This window comes from Mesoplodon mirus (assembly GCF_964341445.2).
Source record: "Mesoplodon mirus genome assembly, chromosome: 5".
NCBI classification, from domain to species: Eukaryota; Metazoa; Chordata; class Mammalia; order Artiodactyla; family Ziphiidae; genus Mesoplodon; species Mesoplodon mirus.
Window position 1 is genome coordinate 16048823 of NC_138980.1, and position 22200 is coordinate 16071022.

At 50.3% G+C, this 22200-nt stretch overlaps 1 protein-coding gene across 1 annotated transcript in view; it reads left to right on the forward strand.

The window, feature by feature from the left end:
- The window catches only part of NEURL1B (neuralized E3 ubiquitin protein ligase 1B), a 41668-nt gene that overhangs the window by 14549 nt on the left and 4919 nt on the right, over positions 1–22200 (forward strand). Inside the window, exons 2-4 of the mRNA XM_082621788.1 lie at positions 3810–4355; positions 18948–19667; positions 21754–21879. Of these exons, the coding sequence (XP_082477914.1) occupies positions 3810–4355; positions 18948–19667; positions 21754–21879 (1392 nt within the window). The remainder of the gene's footprint in view (positions 1–3809; positions 4356–18947; positions 19668–21753; positions 21880–22200) is intronic.

Consider the following 22200-nt stretch of genomic DNA (forward strand, 5'->3'; position numbering starts at 1 on the left):
GAGGGAGGCACACCCGCACGAGGCCAGTGGGGACTCGGCCTTGCATAGGAGGAAAGGGTCTGGCCCCTGGCGTGGGTTGGGGTCCCTCCCTGGCAGAAGGTGACACCTTCTCACCAGTGACAGGGTGTCCATTTAAATCTGGTCCTGGCACCAGCAGCCAGGAACCTCTGTGCCCATGGACTCAGCCATTTGGGGGAACAGCTGAAGTGATCTCCAGGAGGGGAACGGCAGGGGACATTTTGGCTCTCAGTGGAATATTCTGCAGTCGTGAAACAGAACAGTGAATGCTTGGGAGCCATGTGGGAAAAAATGCTTTTTATATAATGTTGAGTTAGGAAAGAAAAGGCAGGAGGCAAAATTAAATGTGTGCTCTGGTTGCAAGGAAGTTAGAAAAGGTACTCAGTACTACTTAGTGCTTAGTACTTCTGTGCTACTTATGGAGGAAAGGCAGGACAGGAGGAAAGAGCACTGGTTTGGGGTCAGACAGAGCTGGGTTCATATCTCCTTGTAGCCGCAGGAAGTTTTTTTTCCTGGAAAATAAAGACAATAATCCTGTGGGTGAGGATTTGTATTGAGAATTAACTACAACCTTGTATCAAAAACATCCGGCCCGGGCTTCCCTGGTGGCGCAGTGGTTGGGGTCTGCCTGCCGACGTGGGGGGCGCGAGTGGGTTCGTGCCCCGATCCGGGGGGATCCCGCGTGCCACGGAGCGGCTGGGCCCGTGAGCCGTGGCCGCTGAGCCTGCGCGTCCGGAGCCTGTGCTCTGCAACGGGAGAGGCCACAGCAGTGAGAGGCCCGCGTACCGCAGAAAAAAAAAAAAAAAAAAAAAAAAAAAATCTGGCCCAAGACATGGCGCCTAGTGAGGGCACAGCCATGGTTCTTCCGCGGATAAGGGCCAGGCAGGGAAGATGAAAAATGCAATGTGAGCTAAGGTGTGAATGTGGGGAGAAGAGGGGAAATTTCCTCCTTCTTCCCAAACTTTCTCTAATATGGCTGTAGTGTTTATTGCTGTAATTTAAGTGACAAAGTTCAGGTTTTCCATTGACATCCCTGAACTAGGATGTTCTCTGAGGCCCCGTGGGGTCCAAGGCCACAGTTTTCTGTTTCATGTAGAAGCTGTTTTCCCTGAGCTGAGCTAAAAGCAGATGCTGGTGTACAATTTGCAGATTGCTTTTTGTTCTTTCATTTTGAGCATTTTCAATTTGTGTAAATAACACATCCTCTTAGAGACTTTTTCACTCTGGTTTTCTTTATCTCACATAAGGCCTCTGGCCTCAGAGGAGGGAAAAGTAGTGTTTATCCCTCATTCCCTGAAGGAAGTTGGATCATATAATCAAAATTAAACAAATATGTAAACTTCGCTGGTTACTTGGCTGCCTTTTATCCTAACATATAGCTGGTTTAGCAGGAAACATCCCCTTGTAGTAACAAAGCAGTATCTCTCCACACCCCAGCATCCATTGAAATCGCCAGGCCACTCTGAAGGAACAGCTGCTTAGGATTCCCAAGCCAGTTTTGTAAAGAAAGTCTCTGATTGAGAGGTAAGGTTGGAAAAACAACAGTGATGGGAGCTGAGATAAAAATAATCAAATAAGGGTGGCTTGTGGTCTTTGGTGCTTTTGATCTCTAGTCCTATTTAATGTTTCCTGGAGAGTTTGCCAGCGGCGGGGACCTTGGAGAGAATCCGGCCTGTTAGACACAGGAGGAAACTGCCACCCACGGTTGGGTGGCTGGTACAAGGCCACAGCGTGCGTGGAGAACGCAGGCTCTGCTGTCCTGGGCGGCCTCTCTAGATGGTTTACACCCGAGCAGTATTTCCCCCCCTCGTCTGATTTTTGTCCTGCTGGTATTGCTGTCCAGTGGTCCCTTACTCTTATCCTTGTGGTTCCGGAGATGGCCCACAGCCTGGCTCTGTGTCCACCCTCCTCTCTGCCTTAGGGGCCCTTCCTAACAGGCAGTGCCGGCCTGCTCCACTGGAGGCCCCTATGGTGTGCACTCTGAGCCTCCCAGGCTGGCGTTCAGGGCCTTCCTGTTTGGTCCCTATGATGTGATGGCACCCTCACCCCTCACCCCTGCAAAGCAGTCATTGCCCAACCTCAGATACCCTCTGTCACACCTACCGTAGTACTTACCCTCCCCTCCAAGTCCAGCTTCCCCCACTTCTGCACCTAGTGTTCCCTCTGCCTGGAATGTATACTCCCTTAAGACCTGGCTCTGTGGACATCACCCCCTGCCCTCCGGCCCCTGGCTGAGTCTGGGGTCTCCTCTGGGCCTAATAGCCCCCCAATGCCAATGCCTAATGTGGTCTCTATTGTTATTATTGGTCCCTAATGTTCATGTCTATTCATCTGTGTGTCTTCTCTTCCACGGAGAGACTCAGATCTCCACAAGGGCAGGATTGTATCATCACCTGTGCTCCCTCAGTGCTTCACACCAGCAGATGCATCTGCAGAAAAGATGGATGGGTGGATGCATGGATGGATGATGGACAGATGGATGGATGAATGGATAGATGGATGCATGGATGGATGGATGGTTGGATGGAATGGATAGGTAGATAGAAGGATGTATGGATGGATGTATGTATGTATGGATGGATGGATGGAAGGATGGATGGATGGATGAATAATGGAGTGAGCATTTTGCCTGCTGCCCTCCTCCACCAGTTCAATGCCTAGCAGGCCTGCCTAGGGGTACAAGGAATCAACAGGTGGCCTCTGCATCCCTGTCCTACGTCAGGGGTGTACAGCCCAGCCCTTCTGTCCATCCTGTGTTGATTCCTAAACAGCAGAGAGAATAAGGTAAAATGGCTAAAAAGGCAGGACGGAGGTCACACAAACATGGCTTCAATTGAAGCTCTGCCTTTACTGGAGCCAGCTGTGTGACTTCAGGCAAATAAATCAACCTCTCTGAAACACCATGTCTTCATCTGCATGAAGGAGATAATGATAGTCCTTACCTCATACAGTTATTATAAGGATTAAATGAGGAAACGCATGGTAAGTCACCAGGGATGGAGGAGGGAAGGTGGGAAGGATGATGCCCCCACCTCCAGAAGGGGCCACCTGGGTTTGTGGCCAGCGTCCAGATCCTTTGAAAGGAGACTATCCCAAGATTCTCCAGGTCCTTTGGGGCAAAATTCCCATAGAAATGAATTATGAAAGGTGTATGTTCTAGAAAAGCCAGACTTGCTTATAAAGAATGCCTTCCTCTTCTGTGGGTAAAGGGGAAGGGAAGTCAGAATACTGGCTTGGGTGTCCTTTGGAACCTCAGTATTATGATCATGTTATTAGTTGCTTATTAACCACATGCTCTGTGCCAGGCAGTATTCTAGGAACTTCGTCCACATGTTCATTTAGCAGCTGTGTGAGTTAAGCAATGTCCCCATTTTACAGGCAGGGAAACAGGCTAGAGAAGTGATAGGATCTCCTGCATATCACACAGCCAGGAAGTGCCAGAGAGCTGAGATTCCAGGATGCGCCGGGGATCCCAAGAGTGTGCCCAAATTGCCTTGCTTTTTAATAAAAATTACACAGAGAAAAGCAACCAAAGACTCCCCACTACTCCCCAAGAATCCAAGGCCGCTCTTCCCTTTAGAGGGACTTTGCAGCCCAGAAGTGGCTTTTGGAGGAAGCCTCTAGATGTGGAGGGATTTGATGGGAATGGAGAAGTCAGTTGACCCCAGCCTGGCTCTTGTGACCAGCTCATTGGTGTTGGCCTGTCTGGGAGTGAAACAGCTCTGAACAGTTTCAGAGGGGCCTAACAGTTTGTGAGGGCGCCTAACCCTCCTGTCTGTGTCTTCCCGCAGACTCGAGCCCGCCCGCGCGCCTCCTGGCCACCCGGCCTTGCTGCGGCCCCGGCCCGGAGCGGCGCCCGGTCCTGGGCGAAGCGCCGCGTTTCCATGCACAGGCCAAGGGCAAGAACGTGCGGCTGGACGGCCACTCGCGCCGGGCCACGCGGCGCAACAGCTTCTGCAACGGGGTCACGTTCACGCAGCGGCCCATCCGGCTATACGAGCAGGTGCGGCTGCGCCTGGTGGCCGTGCGCCCCGGCTGGAGCGGGGCGCTGCGCTTCGGCTTCACGGCGCACGACCCGTCGCTCATGAGCGCCCAGGACATCCCCAAGTATGCCTGTCCCGACCTGGTCACGCGGCCCGGCTACTGGGCCAAGGCGCTGCCCGAGAACCTGGCGCTGCGCGACACTGTGCTGGCCTACTGGGCGGACCGCCACGGCCGTGTCTTCTACAGCGTCAACGACGGTGAGCCCGTGCTCTTCCACTGCGGTGTGGCCGTGAGCGGCCCTCTCTGGGCGCTCATCGACGTCTACGGCATCACCGACGAGGTGCAGCTCCTCGGTAGGTCGCGGCTCCCGCTGGCAGGGGGATAGGGCGGCGCCGCCTGGACCAGGCAGCGGGTCCCCGCGCGCATGGATGTGTATTTCTGTAACATTCACGAGTACCGAGGGCTCACTTTGCCGGGCATCTTCTAAGCAGTTGACACATTTCAACTCATTTCTTTCTGGCAAAAACCTACCACCCCCGTTTTACCGATGAGAAAACTGAGGCACGCAGTGGTTAAATGACTTGCATTGCAAAGCCAGGATTGGAACCCACACGGGTGTGGTCCAGAGTCCATGGTCTGGCCCAGGTTCATTCACTTGCTCCTTCGTTCAGTTCCGTGCTCATTCACTCACTCATTCTTTCATCCATTCCTGTGCTCATTCCTTCACTCCCTTGTTCACTTGCTCACACACTCATTCATGCAAGTATTTGTTCTTTTGCTCGCTCATTCATTCACTCATTCATATATCTACTCACTCACACGTGTTTATTCATTTGCTCATTCATTCACTCACAATCCATTTACTGGTACAGCAGTCAAACATATGACCTAGTCTTCTAGTATTTACACTGCCCAGGCAGTCGGCAATATGTATCGAATCAAGGCCCACGGTTAAAGGGCTCAAGGTCCACTGGGGAAGCAGGCAGGTAAGTGTGGCTCTGGCTGTAACAGAGGAGGTGGTGAGAACTCATGGGGCTACAAGTCTGCTGCTCTTAAGACCTTATTTCTCTCTCTCTCTCTTTAAACTTTTTTAAAAATTGAGGTAAAGGTCACATGACACAAAAGTGCCGTTTTAAAGTGTACAGTTCGGTGGCATTCAGTTGGCAACCATCACCTGTATTTAGTTCCAAGACATTTTCATCACTCCAAAGGGAAATCCATACCCATTGGGCTGTCCCTCCCCATCCTTCCCTCCCCCCAGCACCTGGCAACCATTGACCTGCTTTCTGTTTGTGACATTAGCTCTTGAAAGTGCTCAGGTGGCACCTGAGCCAACCCAGCCTCCATTTCTGGGGAAGCAAAAGGAGAGCAAGTTTCTCAGGGGACACGGCCCCATATGTCATTTACCTGCAGTGAACGCACAGATCTAAAGTTTGAGTTTTGACATATTTACACACCCGTCCATAAGCCAAGAAAGTTCCTGCCTGCCCCTTCTGAGGCAGCCCCCCTCTCTCCCGGGGCAGCCACTCTTCCGATTTTTCACTATAGATTATTGTGCCTCTTCTTGAACTTTACATGAATGGAATCATACAGTATATGCATTTGTGTCTGGCTTCTTAATCTCAGCACAGGGTCTTTGAGATTCATCCATGTTGATGGTATATCAGAAGTTTGTTCCTTTTTTATTGTCCAGTAGTATTCCGTGTTATGGATGCACCACAGTTTGTATATCTGAATGTTTGGGCTGTTTCTGGTCTTTCAGCCCTGCATCTTGAGGGAAAACGCTGGCCCCGGGCTCCTTGCCTACCACCACCCACACCACCACTGGGCAGGGAAGGGAGATGTATGCGTTCAGCCTCCCCAAATCTCCAGGAGAAGAAAGGCAGCAGGATTTCTGAGCAGTGAGGAGCAGAGGGTTGGGAGTCACACGGATCTCTGCTCCACACCTGGCTCTCCACTTGCCAGCTATGTGGCCTTAGCCAGGTGACCGAACCCTCTCTGTGCCTCAGTTTCTTCATCTGTAAATTGAGTTCATGATAGCACCCACCTCGTGGGATTGTTGGGCAGGGGAACATGAGATGGTGTATGAAAGCGATGCAGCATAGCACCTGGCCCATAGAACGCACTCAAGAAATCACAGCTAAGAAGTAAGAATCTCTGCCCGTTTGCATGGGGGCTGAAGCACATGTCTGAAATCCAGGTTTAGGCAGACCAAATTATGAAGAGCTACCCACCCTCCAAGCTGAGGCCTTACTTGGGCATTTTAACTGTATTGCCCCACACTCTTTTCCATGGAAGATTTTGGTATTTCACCTCCAGGAAATGTAGGTTTCTAAAACCTCCTCTAGATGTCCTGTCGCTCTTTTTTGGAGCTCTTTATTCCTATAGAGCAGGAAAACAATCAGGCCTCATTCACCTGCTCCCTCAGATAGCCCATGTCTCAGGGTAGCAGCCGAGAAATCACAGCCACTCCATAATCAGTGCAAGTGGATTCGGATTTTTAAAAAATACAAATTGGAAGTAGCCTCTGATGACTTAATGAGACTGAACAAGCCTGTGAGGAGTCACGGACTCTTGCCCATGTTCATTTGCTCATTTAACAAGCCTTTACTGAGCCCCTCCAGCATCCCATGCCCCTTGGAGGGAAGGAGAGGACCCACTGGAACATCAGTGGCAGGTGGCAGGCATGAGTTGGTTTCCTTCTCTGACAGCAGTGCCTGCAGTGAGCTGGTTGACAGGGCGCACGTAGCACAGGTGCCATGGGGCAATGTTCACAATTACATGCAGATGCGGAAATGAGATTTAGAAGGAATGCTATCTCTCGGTGATGGGATCATAGGTGAATTTCACTTCTTTCTTTATTACCTCTATGAGTTATCTTTTTTAATATATATGTAAAAAAACCTTTTATAATCAGAAAGGGCAATAAAGTTATTTTTCTTTCTAAAGGTTATATGAGATAATGGAGAAGTTACTGACATGTGATCAAGGCTCAATAAATGTTTCCTTTCCAGGGAAAGAGGAAATTGACATTGGTTGCATCGGGGTAAAGGGGTTATGGGTATTTTTTTTCTTTTTTTCCCCCCAAGTTATCAACAATGATTTATAATCAGAAAAAAAAGTTATAATAAAGATAAGAAGAAAGCAAAACAGTCATGCTTTTGTACGGTTTGAGCCTGGGTAATAGATACTCTGCTGTTGCCGGCACAACATGAGAACCAAAGAAATCCCACCATAAAGGGGGCCCCTCCCTCCCAGTTCCTGGAAGAACTGGGCTTCTGAGGGTGGTGTCCACAGTACCAAGTGGATAAATAAAAGGCAACTGATGTTAGTGTCATGCAAATTCCTCTGGCTTCCTTTTCCTCACTAGGAACAAGGGGGTAACATAGTTCCCTTAGAGAGTCTCAGCTGTGAAACTCCAGAATAGGGACCCCTCATCCCTCCCTCACCTCTCAGACCACACTGGATAGACCCTCAACACCAAGCTAAAGCAGCATCTGGGTAAGGTTGTCAAGTTTAGGATGCCCGGTTACATTTGAATTTTCAGAAAAATGATGAATAATTTCTTTAGTACAAGTATACCTCATGCAATATTTGTGACATAGTTATAAAAGAATTTGTTTTCTTTTTTTAATTTTGATTTTATATTGGAGTATAGTTGATTTACAATGTTGTGTTAGTTTCAGGTGTAAGGCAAAATGATTCATTTATACATATATCCATTCTTTTTCAGATTCTTTTCCCACATAGGTTATTACAGAATATTGGGTAGAGAAGAATTTGTTGTTTATCTGAAATTCAAATGTAACATGGCATCCTATATTTTATCTGGCAACCCTCACCTGGGAAGTGTCCTCCCCATCTGGTGGGCCAGGGGTGCACTGTATTTGCCCTGGAACTTGAGCCAAAATTAAGTCTCAGAAACAAAAAGAGATGCGTAGGCCTTGCCTATTTCTCTTACCTGAAGAAATTGTGCTTTCAGCCCAGCATTCCTCCTGCAGGGGGGTCCAGCTGCAGCAGAGAGCACTGCTTCTCTGTGGCCAGACCCTCAGGTGCCCCCTCTTGTGACATTCAGTCTTTCCTCAAGATAGGGCAACTTAGCCCCTTTTAGATAAAGAATCCAGGGCTTGGAGAAGGGAAGTGACTTGCTTGTGAGTGGCAGAGCCAGGATTAGAACACTTTAGTTCAGTGGTTCTCAGCCTTGGCTGCACATTGATGTCACCTGGGGGGCTCTGAAAACCCCACTTCCCAGGTTGCACCCAGACCAATTAGATCAGAACCTCAGGGAGGTGGGGGTGGGGTGGGGGGTGGCTCCCAGGCACTCAGATTTCTTAAAGGCTCCTCGGGTGATCCCAGGGTGCAGCCAGGATTGTGATCACAGTGGTCCTCTTTGCATGGGTGCCTGTCCCTCCTCCCTGCCTAGTACCAAGCTGAGCTCTTCAGACCTCTCAGTTCAGGGCATGGTATCATCACACAAGCCCCTTCTCTTGTTTTGACTTTTCTGCTTCATCTCCAGTCCCCACTCCCATTCACGCCTTCCCCTGCCCAGATAAGCATCACTCTGATGTTTGGCAGCCCTTGGGCCTGTGTATCTTTTTAAAATATGTAGAGCTGTTTTGTATGCATAGGTAGATGGTATTGTGCTAAGGATCTTATTCTGTTTTTCTTTTTTCACTTGCCCCATTTTAAGATTTATCTGTATCTGTCTCTCTGCTTCCTTATTCTCTAATGGCCTCCCGCTTTGATGGACACCTGGGTTGCCCCCATGCAAACTGCATTGCTGGATACATTCTCCCACAGGGCTGCCCTGTGGCTGCTAGTTTACTGTTCTCAGGGGCATCAGCCAGGATGGGCTTAATGGGGCCTGGAGTGGTCCATCCTGAGAGCCTTGATTTCTCTGGATGCTCCTCTGGGCCAAAGACAAGTTACTTTCTGCTGATTTTAGTAGTTCTTGGACCCAGGAGAAGAAGGTTCAGCCAGGTCGTGCACACCTCTCCTGGCTCCTTTTTCTCCAAGGAAGCCCTTTTCCAGAGCTCTGGAATGCAGGCCCCATGCTGTCCTGAGGCAGCCCTGTCCCTCTTCCAGGCAGCTCAGGAGTGGTCAGTGTCATGGCCTCATTATCCTCCCTCTGCCAAGCGGTAGAAGGCTGGTCAGACTGAACATGGAACGCCAGCCCAAGGCCATGGCATTGCAGGCTATGCTGTCAGAAACCTTTGGTTGCAAGTGACAGAAACCAGTTCAATCTCACTCAAGCAAAAAAAAAAAGGTGGGGGGTGGGGTGGGGTGGAATTAATGTCTTCTGTGACTGAAAATTCCAGGGAACAGCTCCCTGTTAGACTGGCTTGATGCAGAGGCCCAAGAAATAGCATCCAGAATATTGGCCTGCCTTTATTTCTTGCTCAGCTGTAGTCTTTGTTGGTGTCATCCTCCACCAGGCTCTCCCTTTGGGTTGGGGGCAAGGCCACCAGCAGCTCCAGTCCCATGTCCCACGAACTAGCAGGAGAGCTGCTTTCCCACAAGGTCTAGCTAAAATCTCAAGATCTAACCTCATTGATCTCCATGGCCAGAGGGATGGGATAGAGTGACTGGCCAAGTTAAGACTCCCTCCTCAAGGCAATGAGTGGAAATGGGGCAGGGGGAGTTCCCTCAAAAGAATAGTTGGGTGCTGAGACCAGAAGAAGCGGGGATTGGGTGCCAGATAGCCAGCAACAGTGGCTCTCCAAAGGCCTCATAAGGGAGTCATTAACCCCCCTTGAAAGCCTTGAGCCCTTTCGTTAATTTATTGGACCTACTCTGTGCCAGGCACCACACTGAGGGCTTTACCTGGGTGATGTCTTCTAGTCGTCACAAGAACCCTGTGAGATAGGAAATAGTATCATCCCCATCGGCAGACCCAGCATGGATGGATAACTTGGCCAAGGTCACCTAACAGTTGGTGGTTCTAGAGCCAGTATTTGTTCACTAGTGTTACGAACAAACTGTTTGACAAAGACTTGAAGTTGTAGATTGAAATCAGAGCCTGCAGGTCTGAGTGCACCTCTCCATGCTGCAGATAAGGAAACAGAGGCCCAGAGAGGGGCAGGGATTTGCCTGAGGTCACCCAGCCCATCCGTGGCTGTGGTGGGCAAGGGGCTTTGGTCCAGGACCCGAGAGGTGCCTTGGTGTGGGACCTGTGAGCACCCACATCAGGCAGGGAGGAGTGGCTTCAGCTGGCTTCATCCGGAGCCCCAGTGGGGAGCAGCAGAGGGTAATCGGCTTTTGCAGTTAATGTTTTCTTTACAAACAGCCCAGATCAGCGCCCAGCTCCCAGCCCCACAGTAAGGCATTTGCCTGGTAGGGTACCCCGAAAGCTTATCCTTTCCCAGTCAGGAGTGAGAGCTCCACTCTGCGGCCACGTCCTACTAGGGGCCCCTAAAGGCCCACTCTGTGTCGGGCATGGCACCAGGCACGGCACCAGGCACGTGGGTATTCCTTCCACAGCTCTGCCTGCCTCCCCATGGGCCTGTGAGGAAGGTGTGAAACTCCCCAAATTGCAGAAGGAAGCTGAGGTCACAAACCGTACTGGCCAGGGACCAGCCGAGGTCTGTCTGCCCTGGTCCAGTCTTCTCTGGTTGGCAGCAGGGAGGCATCTGGAAAAGCCCTGGCTCAGTGCCCAACATCCTCACCTTCTCTTCTCCATCCCAACACCCCTGCCTTTCTGCCTGCCCTCTTGTGGCCATGGTAGAAGGAGTTCTGCTCCTGTCCCCTCTGCCTGTTCAGGGACATTCTCCTGTCATTTGTCCCTTTCTCTAGCCTCTCTTTCCCTCTCCACTGAATCATCCCCATGAGCACACACAAGGGTTCTGGTAGCGCCCATCTTTAAAAGAAACTGCCCTTGACAGTCTCTTCCACAGGCTACTACCATTTCTCTGCTCTCCTTCAGAGAGAAACTTTCTCAAAGGTGTTGTCTATACCACCCCCTCCCATTTCCTTCTTCAGCTCATCCCAGTGAAATTTTTTTAAAATATTTTTTAAATTATTTTTTTTAATTAATTTATTTTATTTATTTATTTTTGGCTGTGTTGGGTCTTCGTTGCTGCACACCAGCTTTCTCTAGTTGCGGCAAGCGGGGGCTACTCTTTGTTGCGGTGCGTGGGCTTCTCATTGGGTGGCTTCTCTTGTGGCAGAGTATGGGCTCTAGGAACGCGGGCTTCAGTAGTTGTGGCACGTGGGCTCAGTAGTTGTGGCTCACGGGCTCTAGAGCACAGGCTCAGTAGTTGTGGCGCACGGGCTTAGTTGCTCCGCGGCATGTGGGATCTTCTCAGACCAGGGCTTGAACCCATGTCCCCTACATTGGCAGGTGGATTCTTAACCAGTGTGCCACTGTGAAATTTTTTTTTGATTAAAAAAGTTTTTAATATGAAATTAAAAAGAAAACACAAATAGAAAGAAATCAATTCTCTTTAGCATTATACAAAAAAGTATGAGTAGGCCCCAAAGGAAGTGAAACATTATCACATTTGTTTACACCACCCTCTGGTTCTTCATATTATTTACTATTCAAACAATAGAAAGTATAGTTGGCAATTTAAGGACTGGGGAAGAGATATACCCAAAGCACATTTTCTACCATGTTTATTCTACACTGCATATAGCTGTGCTCCCAGAGACAGCTTCTTCTACCTCTGCACTGGCACAGGATTGCAGTTGTAGGTAAAATGGAACCTACTCAGAAGCTGAGGGAGACAAGAAATGGTGGATCCGTAGCCTGGTGCATCGTCAATTCAAACAATGGGGCAGCTACCAGCTTGTAATTTTTAGGTTCTGCAAACAAGGCTTTCTCTTGAAGTTAAACCAAAAACAACTGCTTATATTCCTTAGGCTTTGTAATGTGTGCAGGAATATACGGATACTGAGGAGGTTCAACATTTGGTCGCTACTAGTTACCCATGTAGTCATCAATGACCCAGTCTGGCAGGACTCACCGTGATGCCCCAGTGTCTCGGCCAGTGAGAGTTTTAGCCCTTCAACTTCGTCTTCTCCTGGCTTAGGGCACCACCAGGTGCGCTGAAGAAAGTTGTTCCCAGCTGTGGCAGTAATACACGGGGTGGCCAGTGCTCGTGGACCAGCAGAAACCCTTCTCACTCCAATTTTTTTTTTTTTTTTGCGGTACCCGAGCCTCTCACTGTTGTGGTCTCTCCCGTTGCGGAGCACAGGCTCCGGACGCGCAGGCTCAGCGGCCATGGCTCACGGGCCCAGCCGCTCCGCGGCATGTGGGATCTTCCCGGACCGGGGCACGAACCCACATCCCCTGCATCGGCAGGCAGACTCTCAACCACTGCGCCACCAGGGAAGCCCCTACTCGCTCCAGTTTTATCAGACTCCTCCCCAATGTGCTGAAACCTGGCTGCAATAGAGCCGTCTGCACCGCTTCACTGGACTTCAGCCTGCAAGCTCACCCTTCAGCCTCGCGCTGCCAGATCCAGAGCTGTCGTCTCCATCCTCTCACCAGGCCTCTCCCCGCTGCCACAGGACAGCTCTCCCCGCCTCTCTGACCTGCTCGTGGCTCCAGGCCTCCAAAGCTCCTGCTTTTCCTCCCACCTCCTGAGCCTCTCCTCCTTGGCCCGCTTGCTGGCTCCTCCCCTGCCTGTCTCCATATGCTGAGAGCCCCAGGATTCTATCCTAGGCCCTCTTTATTCTCTTTCCTTCTTTTTTTTTTAAAATAAATTTATTTATTTATGTGTTTTTATATTTGCCTGTGTTGGTCTTCGTTGCTGCACGTGGGCTTTCTCTAGCTGTGGCGAGCGGGGGCTACTCTTCGTTGTGGTGCACAGACCTCCCATTGTCGTGGCTTCTCTTGTTGCGGAGCACGGGCTCCAGACGCGTGGACTTCAGTAGTTGTGGCACGTGGGCTTAGTAGTTGTGGTACACGGGCTCTAGAGAGCAGGCTCAGTAGTTGTGGCGCACGGGCTTAGTTGCTCCAGGGCATGTGGGATCGTCCCAGACCAGGGCTCGAATCCGTGTTCCCTGCATTGGCAGGTGGATTCTTAACCACTGCGCCACCAGGGAAGCCCTCCTTCTTACTTGTAAATCATATAATACAACATGCATGTAGAAAAGTGCCTAAACAACTGTAGAATTTAACAAACAAATGAGGCAAGGCCATTTCTCTCATCTACCCTCTTTCTCCAGATGATATGAGCCTGTCGCTGGGCCTTGAGTCCCATCTCTAAGCTGTTGGCTCCCAAATCCATATTCCCAGCCCTGACACCTCCCCTGAACTCCAGAGTTCCCTCCGCCTACTCACATCTCCTTCCGGCGTCCGAGAGGCTTCCCACATGGAACACGTTCACACAGCCATCCCTGTTGTCTGTGGATGGCACCACCCACATAGTGCCTCAGCCAAAACCTCCGGGGTCATGCTGGCCTCCTCTTTTCCTCCCCCGGCAATCATTCTGTCAGCGTGTCCTGTCACTTCTGCCTCCAGGACACGGCCCAAAACAGTCCTTCTGAGACATTGAAGTGACTGATGGATGGTCCCCTCTGTCTCCAGTTCTTCCAGTCTTCATTTTCATCATCACACACAGATGGTTTCTCTTGGGGCATAAATTCTGCTTTACCTCCAGGCCCAGACATAGTTGATCTGAGAGAGCCAGGGAAGAGAAAGAAAGGGAAGAACTGAGCTCTAACCCAGGCCAGAGGCAGGCCCTGGAGGTGGCCCAGGGAGAGTGGGAGGTCAGGGCGCCCATCCCAGCCATTCCAGCCTCCGCGCGCCTGGCCTCGGACTGCTGCTGCATGATGGTGCTTGGTGGATGATCATGGAGGGGTGGGGGGGGTACTTGTTGGACCCTTCCTGTCAGAGATATTAGGTCCCTGGGGACCACAACTCCACTTGGCCTGAGGCTGAGTCCCCATGCTGGGCAGCTGTAGGAGCTGAACAAGGACAGCTGAATTTTGGAGGCAGCGTTGCTTGTCATAGGAGCCCGGCTTTGGAGTTGCATAGCCTGAGATGGAATCCCATTTCTGTCACCGCTGGCTGTGTGACCTTGAATAACTCACTTCATCTCTCAAAGCTTCGGTGTTTTCCCACTGTGAAATGTGCCCATTTTGCAGAGCTGCATGGGATAGTGGTAAGGATTGACAAGGGTAATGAATGCATGGAGGTGCTTCTGGTAGGTGCTCAAGTAAATGGTTGTGTATACTTTCATCAGGTCCAGGGAGTGGATTTGGAGACGAGTCACAGGTTAGAGCCAGGAAGTTTTGATAAGCTTCCTTGATGGCCTCTTGATGTGGCTGGATTTCTGCCTGTAGCCAGCTGGCTGACTCTCCATAGAGAAGCTTTGAGAGGTGGATTCTGAAGTGTCGGGCTTAGGCCAGCACTCTGCTATCTTGGGCCTGTCTCACTCAGGGACAATGCCTGATAGGGACAAAGCTCCTTATAATAAAGGAAGGAGACCCAAGCTTTTCCAAGGGGCTACTGTGTGCCAGGTCCCAGGTTAAGTGCTGTCACATACCCTGTAACACCAGCCTCAAAAACATACCAAGCTTTCACCGCCTCAGAGACTTCACACGTGCTGTTCCCTCTGCCTGAAATGCTTACTCTCCACCTCCCAGCCACCACTCCCTCAGCCTTCGTGTCATAGCTCCGTGATGAGACTGGGCTGTTCTGACCCACGGTCAGGCCCCACTTCTGACCAAGTCCCCCTTTGACACACACAGAGAATCCCAGTTCTATCACTTCCTGGCTGTGTGACTTGGAGTAACTCACCTTGCCTCTCAGAGTCTGAGTTCCCCACTGGAATGTGCCCGTCTTTCAGAGCATCGTGAGATGGCAGCTCTTGGTGGCACTCATCACAGTTTGGAAGAAGAGTTAGTTTTCTGTCAGTTGCTTCATTAAAATCTGTCTCTCCCACTGCAACGAGAGCTCCATGGACCCAGAGGCCATGCCTGCTTGTTCTCCTCTTCAGCCAGTGCCCAGCACAGTGCTTGGCACATGGCAACTGCTCTATGCATTTTGTTAATAGATGTTTAAGGAATAATGATAATTACCATGTTTTGAGCACTTTGTTGCCATGCTCTGTGCTAGACCACTGGTCCCCAACCTTTCTGGCACCAGGGACTGGTTTCGTGGAAGACAATTTTTCCACGGACCGCTCCCCAGCACTTGCATCACCTCCTTGGCTCCACCTCAGACCATCAGGCATTAGATTCTCAATAAGGAGCCCGCAACCTAGATCCCTCGCATGCGCAGTTCACAGTAGGGTTCACGCTCCTATGAGAATCTAATGCTGCCGCTGATTTGACAGGAGGCGGAGCTCCTGTCAGACCAGCGATGTGAGCAGTAATGTGAGCGATGAGGAGCGGCTGTAAATACAGATGAAGCTTCGCTGGCTTGCCCGCTGCTCACCTCGTGCTGTGAGGCCCGGTTCCTAACACGCCATGGGGACTGATAGCGGGTCCGTGGCCCAGGGGTTGGGACCCCTGTGCTAGACTCTTTATAAAAGCATCTAATTTAATCTCTATAACAACATGGGTGGGAGTGTGGGGGGCAGATATCATCATTCCTTTTTTAAAAATTTTAAAATTTTATTTTTTTATACAGCAGGTTATTAGTTATCTATTTTATACATATTAGTGTATACATGTCAATCCCAATCTCCCAATTCATCACACCACCACCACCGCCACCACCCCCGCCCCTTCCCCCGCTTGGTGTCCATACGTTTGTTCTCTACAGCTGTGTCTCAATTTCTGCCCTGCAAACCGGTTCATCTGTACCATTTTTCTAGGTTCCACATATATGCGTTAATATACGATATTTAAGCTGAGGAAGCTGAGACTTCAAGAGGTAAAGTGACTTACCTAGAGTCACACAGCCCAAAAGGGCTGAAGCCAAGACTCGAACCTAAGTGTACCCATCTCCAAGCCATGCTCTCAATTAGGATGCTATACTGAAGGACAGGCTGTTATGTGGAGTTGTTAGGGGCCAGGAGGAAGAGCTTTGGGGGTGGGGGACAGAAGCAGAGTGTGTTGGCAAGAGCAGAGGCCCAGGGCAAGCCACGGCCAATGCCTTTAGGCTTGGCCTCACAGGATGACTGTAGTAAGGCAGCGAGCCCTGGGAAAATGCATTACGCCAAGAGGCTCCCAGAAACATCTACTTGTCTAAAATGCCTTTTCAAAAAAAGTGCTTGTTTTAGTCTACTTTTATTGATGTTTTTTTTCTGATTACAAAATCGATGCATGTTCATTAGCGAAAAATGAGAAAATCTGAAAACCATAAAGAAGCAAATTTCCACCCAGAGATAACCACCCTCGAATTTCTATGTATTTCCTTCCTATATCTTTCCTCTGTGTCCCACGCATACATTTCCCACATAATTAGAATCAAATCATATATTCGGTTTTGTATCCTCAGCTGTTCATTTAATATTATATCACGGGCATTTTCCCCCCCATTGTTAAATATTAATTGAAAACTTGATTTTTCAAAATATTGGGGGTTTTGATGATAAAACTTTGCAGTGTATATGTTTACTGTAGAAAAGTTGGAAAATACAGAAAAATCTGAAGAAAATCCCTCGTAACCTCACCCACCTAAGAGATAATGACCATTAACATTTTGTTGTATGTCTTTCTAGAACTTGATTTCCTATGCACATATAGTGTTATAGACAGATAGATACAGACACGTGCACACATATATACTTTTTAAAAGGACCAAACTGAAATCCTACTTCTTCCCTCAGGTTATGGGGGAGCATCCACTAACGCAAGACAAACTCAAATGTCCACAGATCCCAAGCAAGTAGCTGAGATGGGTGAAGGGGCCAGCTCAGGGCCATGGGGAAGGAGAGCAAACAACCTCAGCAAAAGGGCAAGCTGTAACCCATTGATGACAGGCGAGAATTCAGGTCCTGTGTCACTAGACCTGATTTTCCAAGAGAGGCTATACATCCAGTGTAAAGTGAATCTCCTGACTCTTAAGTACTGGCCACTAGTTCAAAAATTTTTTGAAAGACCAAGGGGTGATTTATTCAACAAACCACTGGAAGGGGAAAAAAGAAGAGGCAATCATAGCTTAAAAGAGGCCAGTGACAATGAGTGGGCTTTATTTGGATCTTCATTCAAAGAAACTGGGAAAGAAGCATATCCTCACACACAATATGACAAGAAGTCTTTAAATTTTAGAGAGACATACTGAAATTTTTTGAGATAACATGGCATGTATAGGATTTGCTTCAAAATAATATAGGAGGGAGAACTGATGGGGGCGTCAGTGAAACAAGATTGGCCATGAATGGTAATTGTTGAATCTGGGTAAACAGCATTCATTATACTATTTGTATATGTTTGGGTTTTTTTAATAAAAAGTTAAAAAAAAGAAAAAAAACCCCAAACACCAGTAGGCCAACCAGACAGGTCTCTGAACCAGCATCAGAACTCGGATGGCCAGTTTGCAAACTCTGCCCTGTATGGAGTGGGGGTGGGGAGTAACATATGAGGCTCTCACCAGGGGTTAGGGCATGTTTTTTGCAAAACCATGTTTGTTATTATGATTTAATTTTATATTTGGAAAACTAAAGATGAAGAAATATTTTTTCCCCATGATAAAAATTACAGAATGGTAACAAAATCTTAGCTAGAGTGGTTTGGTTTAAAAAGTCTGAGTAACACTTTTTCTTGCTTCCTTTACTTGCTTTGGTTAACAAGAAAATTTTGATCACAAAAACAACTTCAAAATACTTTCTTTCCCTGATATCTTTGTTATTCAGAGAGGCAGTCTGTCTCTGCTAGAGACCTCATTCATTTATTCATCCAGTAAACTACATAATAATGAAGGCTATCTGCCAAGCACTCTGCTAAGCCCTGAAACTTGGTGGTGAACAGACTGTCACAGACACGGCCCTCCAGGGACTCACATTCTAGATAGGGACGGTCAACAAGTAATCTATTGATACCAAAGTATGAAGACCTGTATTACCTGGATGACAAACACTATTTTTATTTGCTTTTTTACTTAATATAGATCAAGAGCATTTTTTCATGTTACTAAAAATTATTCAAAAATATTTTCATGACTGTGACTTTTAAAAAACCCCCCCTTAGTTTCCTGTCCTATACAATGAGGCCATTTCTTGCAGAAACCTTACACATTCAAAGGTGGGGTAGCACCCAGGCACTGTGCTCCCTGCTGCAGACACAGCAGTGAGGAGGACAGGCCCATGCCCCGCCTTCTTTCAGAGGCAGCATGGAACCAGAGAGCCCCGGGTTCGAGTCCTGACTTTGCCACTTAATTGCTGTGCAAGCTCGGTTGTGCTCCCTAGCCCCTTTGTGCCTCAGCTCCCTTCTTTACCAAATGGTGGGTGATAACAGTACACACCTCACAGGTTGTATGAGGACTAAATGAGACCCTGTGAGAAGGAGCTTAAAATAATAACCTGTCACACAGTAAGGCCACAAACCCAAGGGTTTGCTCTTTCCCTTGGAGCTTATGTTCTAGTTGGGGAAGCGGACAATAACGATTTTTAAATGCCCTTTAAATATGTGTATGTGTAGCTGATTGACTTTGTTACGAAGCAGAAACTAACACACCAATTAAAAGAAAAAAAAACTTCAAAAGTATGAAAACCTCTGAGGGGGGTGGGAGGAAGGAAGAAGGGGGAAAGAAAAAAGTAAGACGAGAAGACAGAAAAGAGGGAGAGGAAAGGATGGGGGGATGGGAGTGAGAGAAGCGGGGAGGAAAAGGGAGGAGGGCCTCATCTGCCCGTCCCAGAGATAAGAATAGTCAAGTGCACTCGGGGTGATGCTTAATCCAGTTCTGTGCACCTGAGGATCTTAAATAACCTCACGAAGGAATCAGAAAAAGAAAGGGAGGGCCCAGGTCGGGGTGGGGGCGTGGGGAGGGCAAGGCGGGGGCTCCTGGCCGGCTGCGCCCTCACTGTCCTCCTTCTGCCCTCCCCGCGCAGAGAGCGGGTTCGCCGACACGCTGACGCCCGCGCGCCTCGGCCAGACCCGCTTCAGCGCCTGCCTGCCGCCCAGCAGCCACGACGCGGCTAACTTCGACAACAACGAGCTCGAGAACAACCAGGTGGTGGCCAAGCTGGGCCACCTGGCGCTGGGCCGCGCCCCGGGCCCGCCGCTCGCCGACCACGCGGCCGCCGCCATCCCGTGCGGGCCCCGTGAACGCCCGCGGCCCTCGTCGTCGCCGGCGCTGCTAGAAGCCGACCTGCGCTTCCACGCGACGCGCGGGCCCGACGTGAGCCTGTCGCTCGACCGCAAGGTGGCCTGCGCGCCGCGGCCCGACGGTGGTCGCACGCTTGTCTTCTCCGAGCGCCCGCTGAGGCCCGGCGAGAGCCTCTTCGTGGAGGTGGGCCGCCCGGGGCTGGCGGCGCCCGGTGCGCTGGCCTTCGGCATCACGTCATGCGACCCGGGCGGGCTCCGGGCCGCCGAGCTGCCTACCGACCCCTACGCGCTGCTCGACCGCAAAGAGTACTGGGTGGTGGCGCGCGCCGGGCCCGTGCCGAGCGGGGGCGACGCGCTCAGCTTCACTCTGCGGCCCGGCGGCGACGTGCTCCTGGGCGTCAACGGACGCCCGCGCGACCGCCTGCTGTGCGTCGACACCACGCAGGCGCTCTGGGCCTTCTTCGCCGTTAGCGGAGGCGCCGCAGGCCAGCTGCGCCTCCTCGGTGAGTCCCCCGACCGCGCTTTTGCGGGGCTCGCCCCGGGGATCCTGGCGCCCCTGGATAGGTAGCCGGAGCCGCTGCTGAAGCCCAGCCGGTGGTCCCCCAAACTTGAGCGCGCATCAGAACCACCTGGCCTCCACCTAGAGTTTCCCATTCGGTGGGGGTGGGTCCTGAGAAGATGCATTTCTAACCAGTGCCCCGGGGATGCCTTTGTCGCAGCTCCCTGGACCACACTTTGTCCACACCAACCCAAGTACCCGCTGGTGTCAGGGCCTGGCAGGTAAATTGTCGGTGCAATTTTTATTTCCATTATTATGATTCATTATAAATATTTTTACATATGTAATGTATATTAAGTGTAGGAGAAAAAGAAAATACAACTACATTTAAAAGAGGAAAATGAGAATAACACCGTCCACAGAAAGTGGAACGCAGGCTCGAACCATCCCGTTTTGAGATTGATTCTTGCCTTCTTTCATGCCACAAATAGACACGCAGCACCCTCCTCCAGCTGTGGGCCAGGCCCTGAGCTCGTGGGATGGGGCACGGCAGAGGAGAGGACACAGACCGTGGGGCGCCTTCACGTCCTCACAGACACCCAAATGGAGATTTGCGCCGTGTGGTGTTCGCTACAGCAGAGGGGCTTCTCTTCTCACCAGCTTGGTGGAGCGGGGCTGGTGATCAGGGAAGGTTCCCGGAGAGCACAGCTCCATTTTCGTGTTTCAAGAAGTAAAGTCGAGCGATAACAGAAACGATGAACGTTTCATATGTCACCTCATTCAGTTTTATCCTCCTGAAAATTGAAGCACAGGGAGATTAAATAACTGTCCCAGGCACGTGGCTGGTCAGCCATGAAGATGCTTGGCAAATCAGAGAATCCCTGAGCCTCAGTTCCCTTCAGTGTAGAAAGGGAGGGATGACGTGCATCATGGGGTTGGTGTGAGGATGAAATGATGAGGTGCATATAATGCTTTTAAGCAGGTGCCTTCCACATGCAGCATGTTTAATAAGTGGCAATAGTAACGACAGTGACTGTTGCTCTTTGAGGACGGAGGAGGAACAGGGTAGTGGTGGTTGTAATTTGGTTGGTTTGGGTTTTTTTGGGTTTTTTTAAGGGACCATCAGACAGTAGTCATCATTTCAGCCTGAGATGAGTGGCCCAAGTTCCCACTGGGGCTTTGCAAGAACTAAGCCTAGAGTCATTCTCTCCCCCTCCCCAGCACCTCCAGAAGAACCAGGATGAGCCTTTGAGTGGTCAGGAAGAGAAGGCAGGAGAATGTAGAAAGGAAGTGACTGCTTTTGGAGGCCAGGGACTTGCCCTCCTGATCCCCGTCTGACAGCAGCCCTGGTTCTGTAATCTGTCCATCCATCCTCAAGTAGGGTAAGGGAAGGGGCATGTCTCTTCACATCGGAGATAACCCATCCTTATCTGAAGCAACAGTGAGTTCAGGGAAGAAGACCCATCCACGTTGAACACTAGTTGGGAGTCCTGTAGTTGCAAGTAACGAAACCCCACTCACAGTGCCCTAAGCAAAAAGGGAATTTGGAGGGTACACACATGCCTCAGAAGTCTGGGCGTATATTGGATGGATTCAGGAACAGCTGGATCTAGGTGTTGAAACGATGTCATCAGCATTCCACCTGAAAGCTGTACTTTCCTCTGTGTTGGCTTGACTCCCAGGCAGGCCCTACAGCACCAGGCTCATCTCCCAGTGGAATGGGCCCCTTCTTTCCTGGTAGTTCTAGTGAAAGTCACAGAATTTGGCCTTGCAGGCCTTGCTTGAACCACCACTGAGACCAAGGGTGGAAGTTCTTATTGGCCTGGCCTGGATCGTGTGTGTGAGGGTGAAGTAGTGCCTCAAACAAAATTCCAGTGCTGCTTCTGAAATAAGAATGGAGGCTAGGCGGCAAAGACCAGATGTCGATCACACTTGTACGATTCCATCAGTTCTTAGCAGAACACTGTGAGGTAGCTCTTGTCCTCCCATTAGATACATGAGGAAGTGAAGGTGCAAAGCAGTGGAGAGCCAGGGACTAGCAGAGCAGAGCCCACCTCCCACTGCCCCTGATGGAGTCTCTTTGGTCTCAGGCACCCTGCAGTCCAGCCCTGCGACCACATCCCCATCAGGATCCCTCAGCGGCTCCCAGGACGATAGCGATTCCGATATGGCCTTCAGTGTCAACCAGTCCTCCTCGGCATCTGAATCATCCCTGGGTAAGGAAGGGCAAACCTTCAGGGATGGGGGCGTGGAGGGTGCAGGGAGACAGGGGCTCGCCCTGGTGGCTGTGCCAGCCCTTCCTGGGGCTAAATAAGGTGGCCGCCTTTCCCCCGCATCCTTTCCTTCTTCAGCTGTAGGGAGGAGAAACATCTGGATATGGCATCCCAGAAGGTGATAATGGTGCTTGATGCTTGGGGGTAGGAGCGTAGGAAAGGGGCCAAAACCCAGGAGAATAACCAAAACTGGTGTCTCCCAAAGTTGTCCCCCCATGGATTCTGCCATAGAAGCCCTGCCTTCTTGGGACTGCCCCAGCAGAG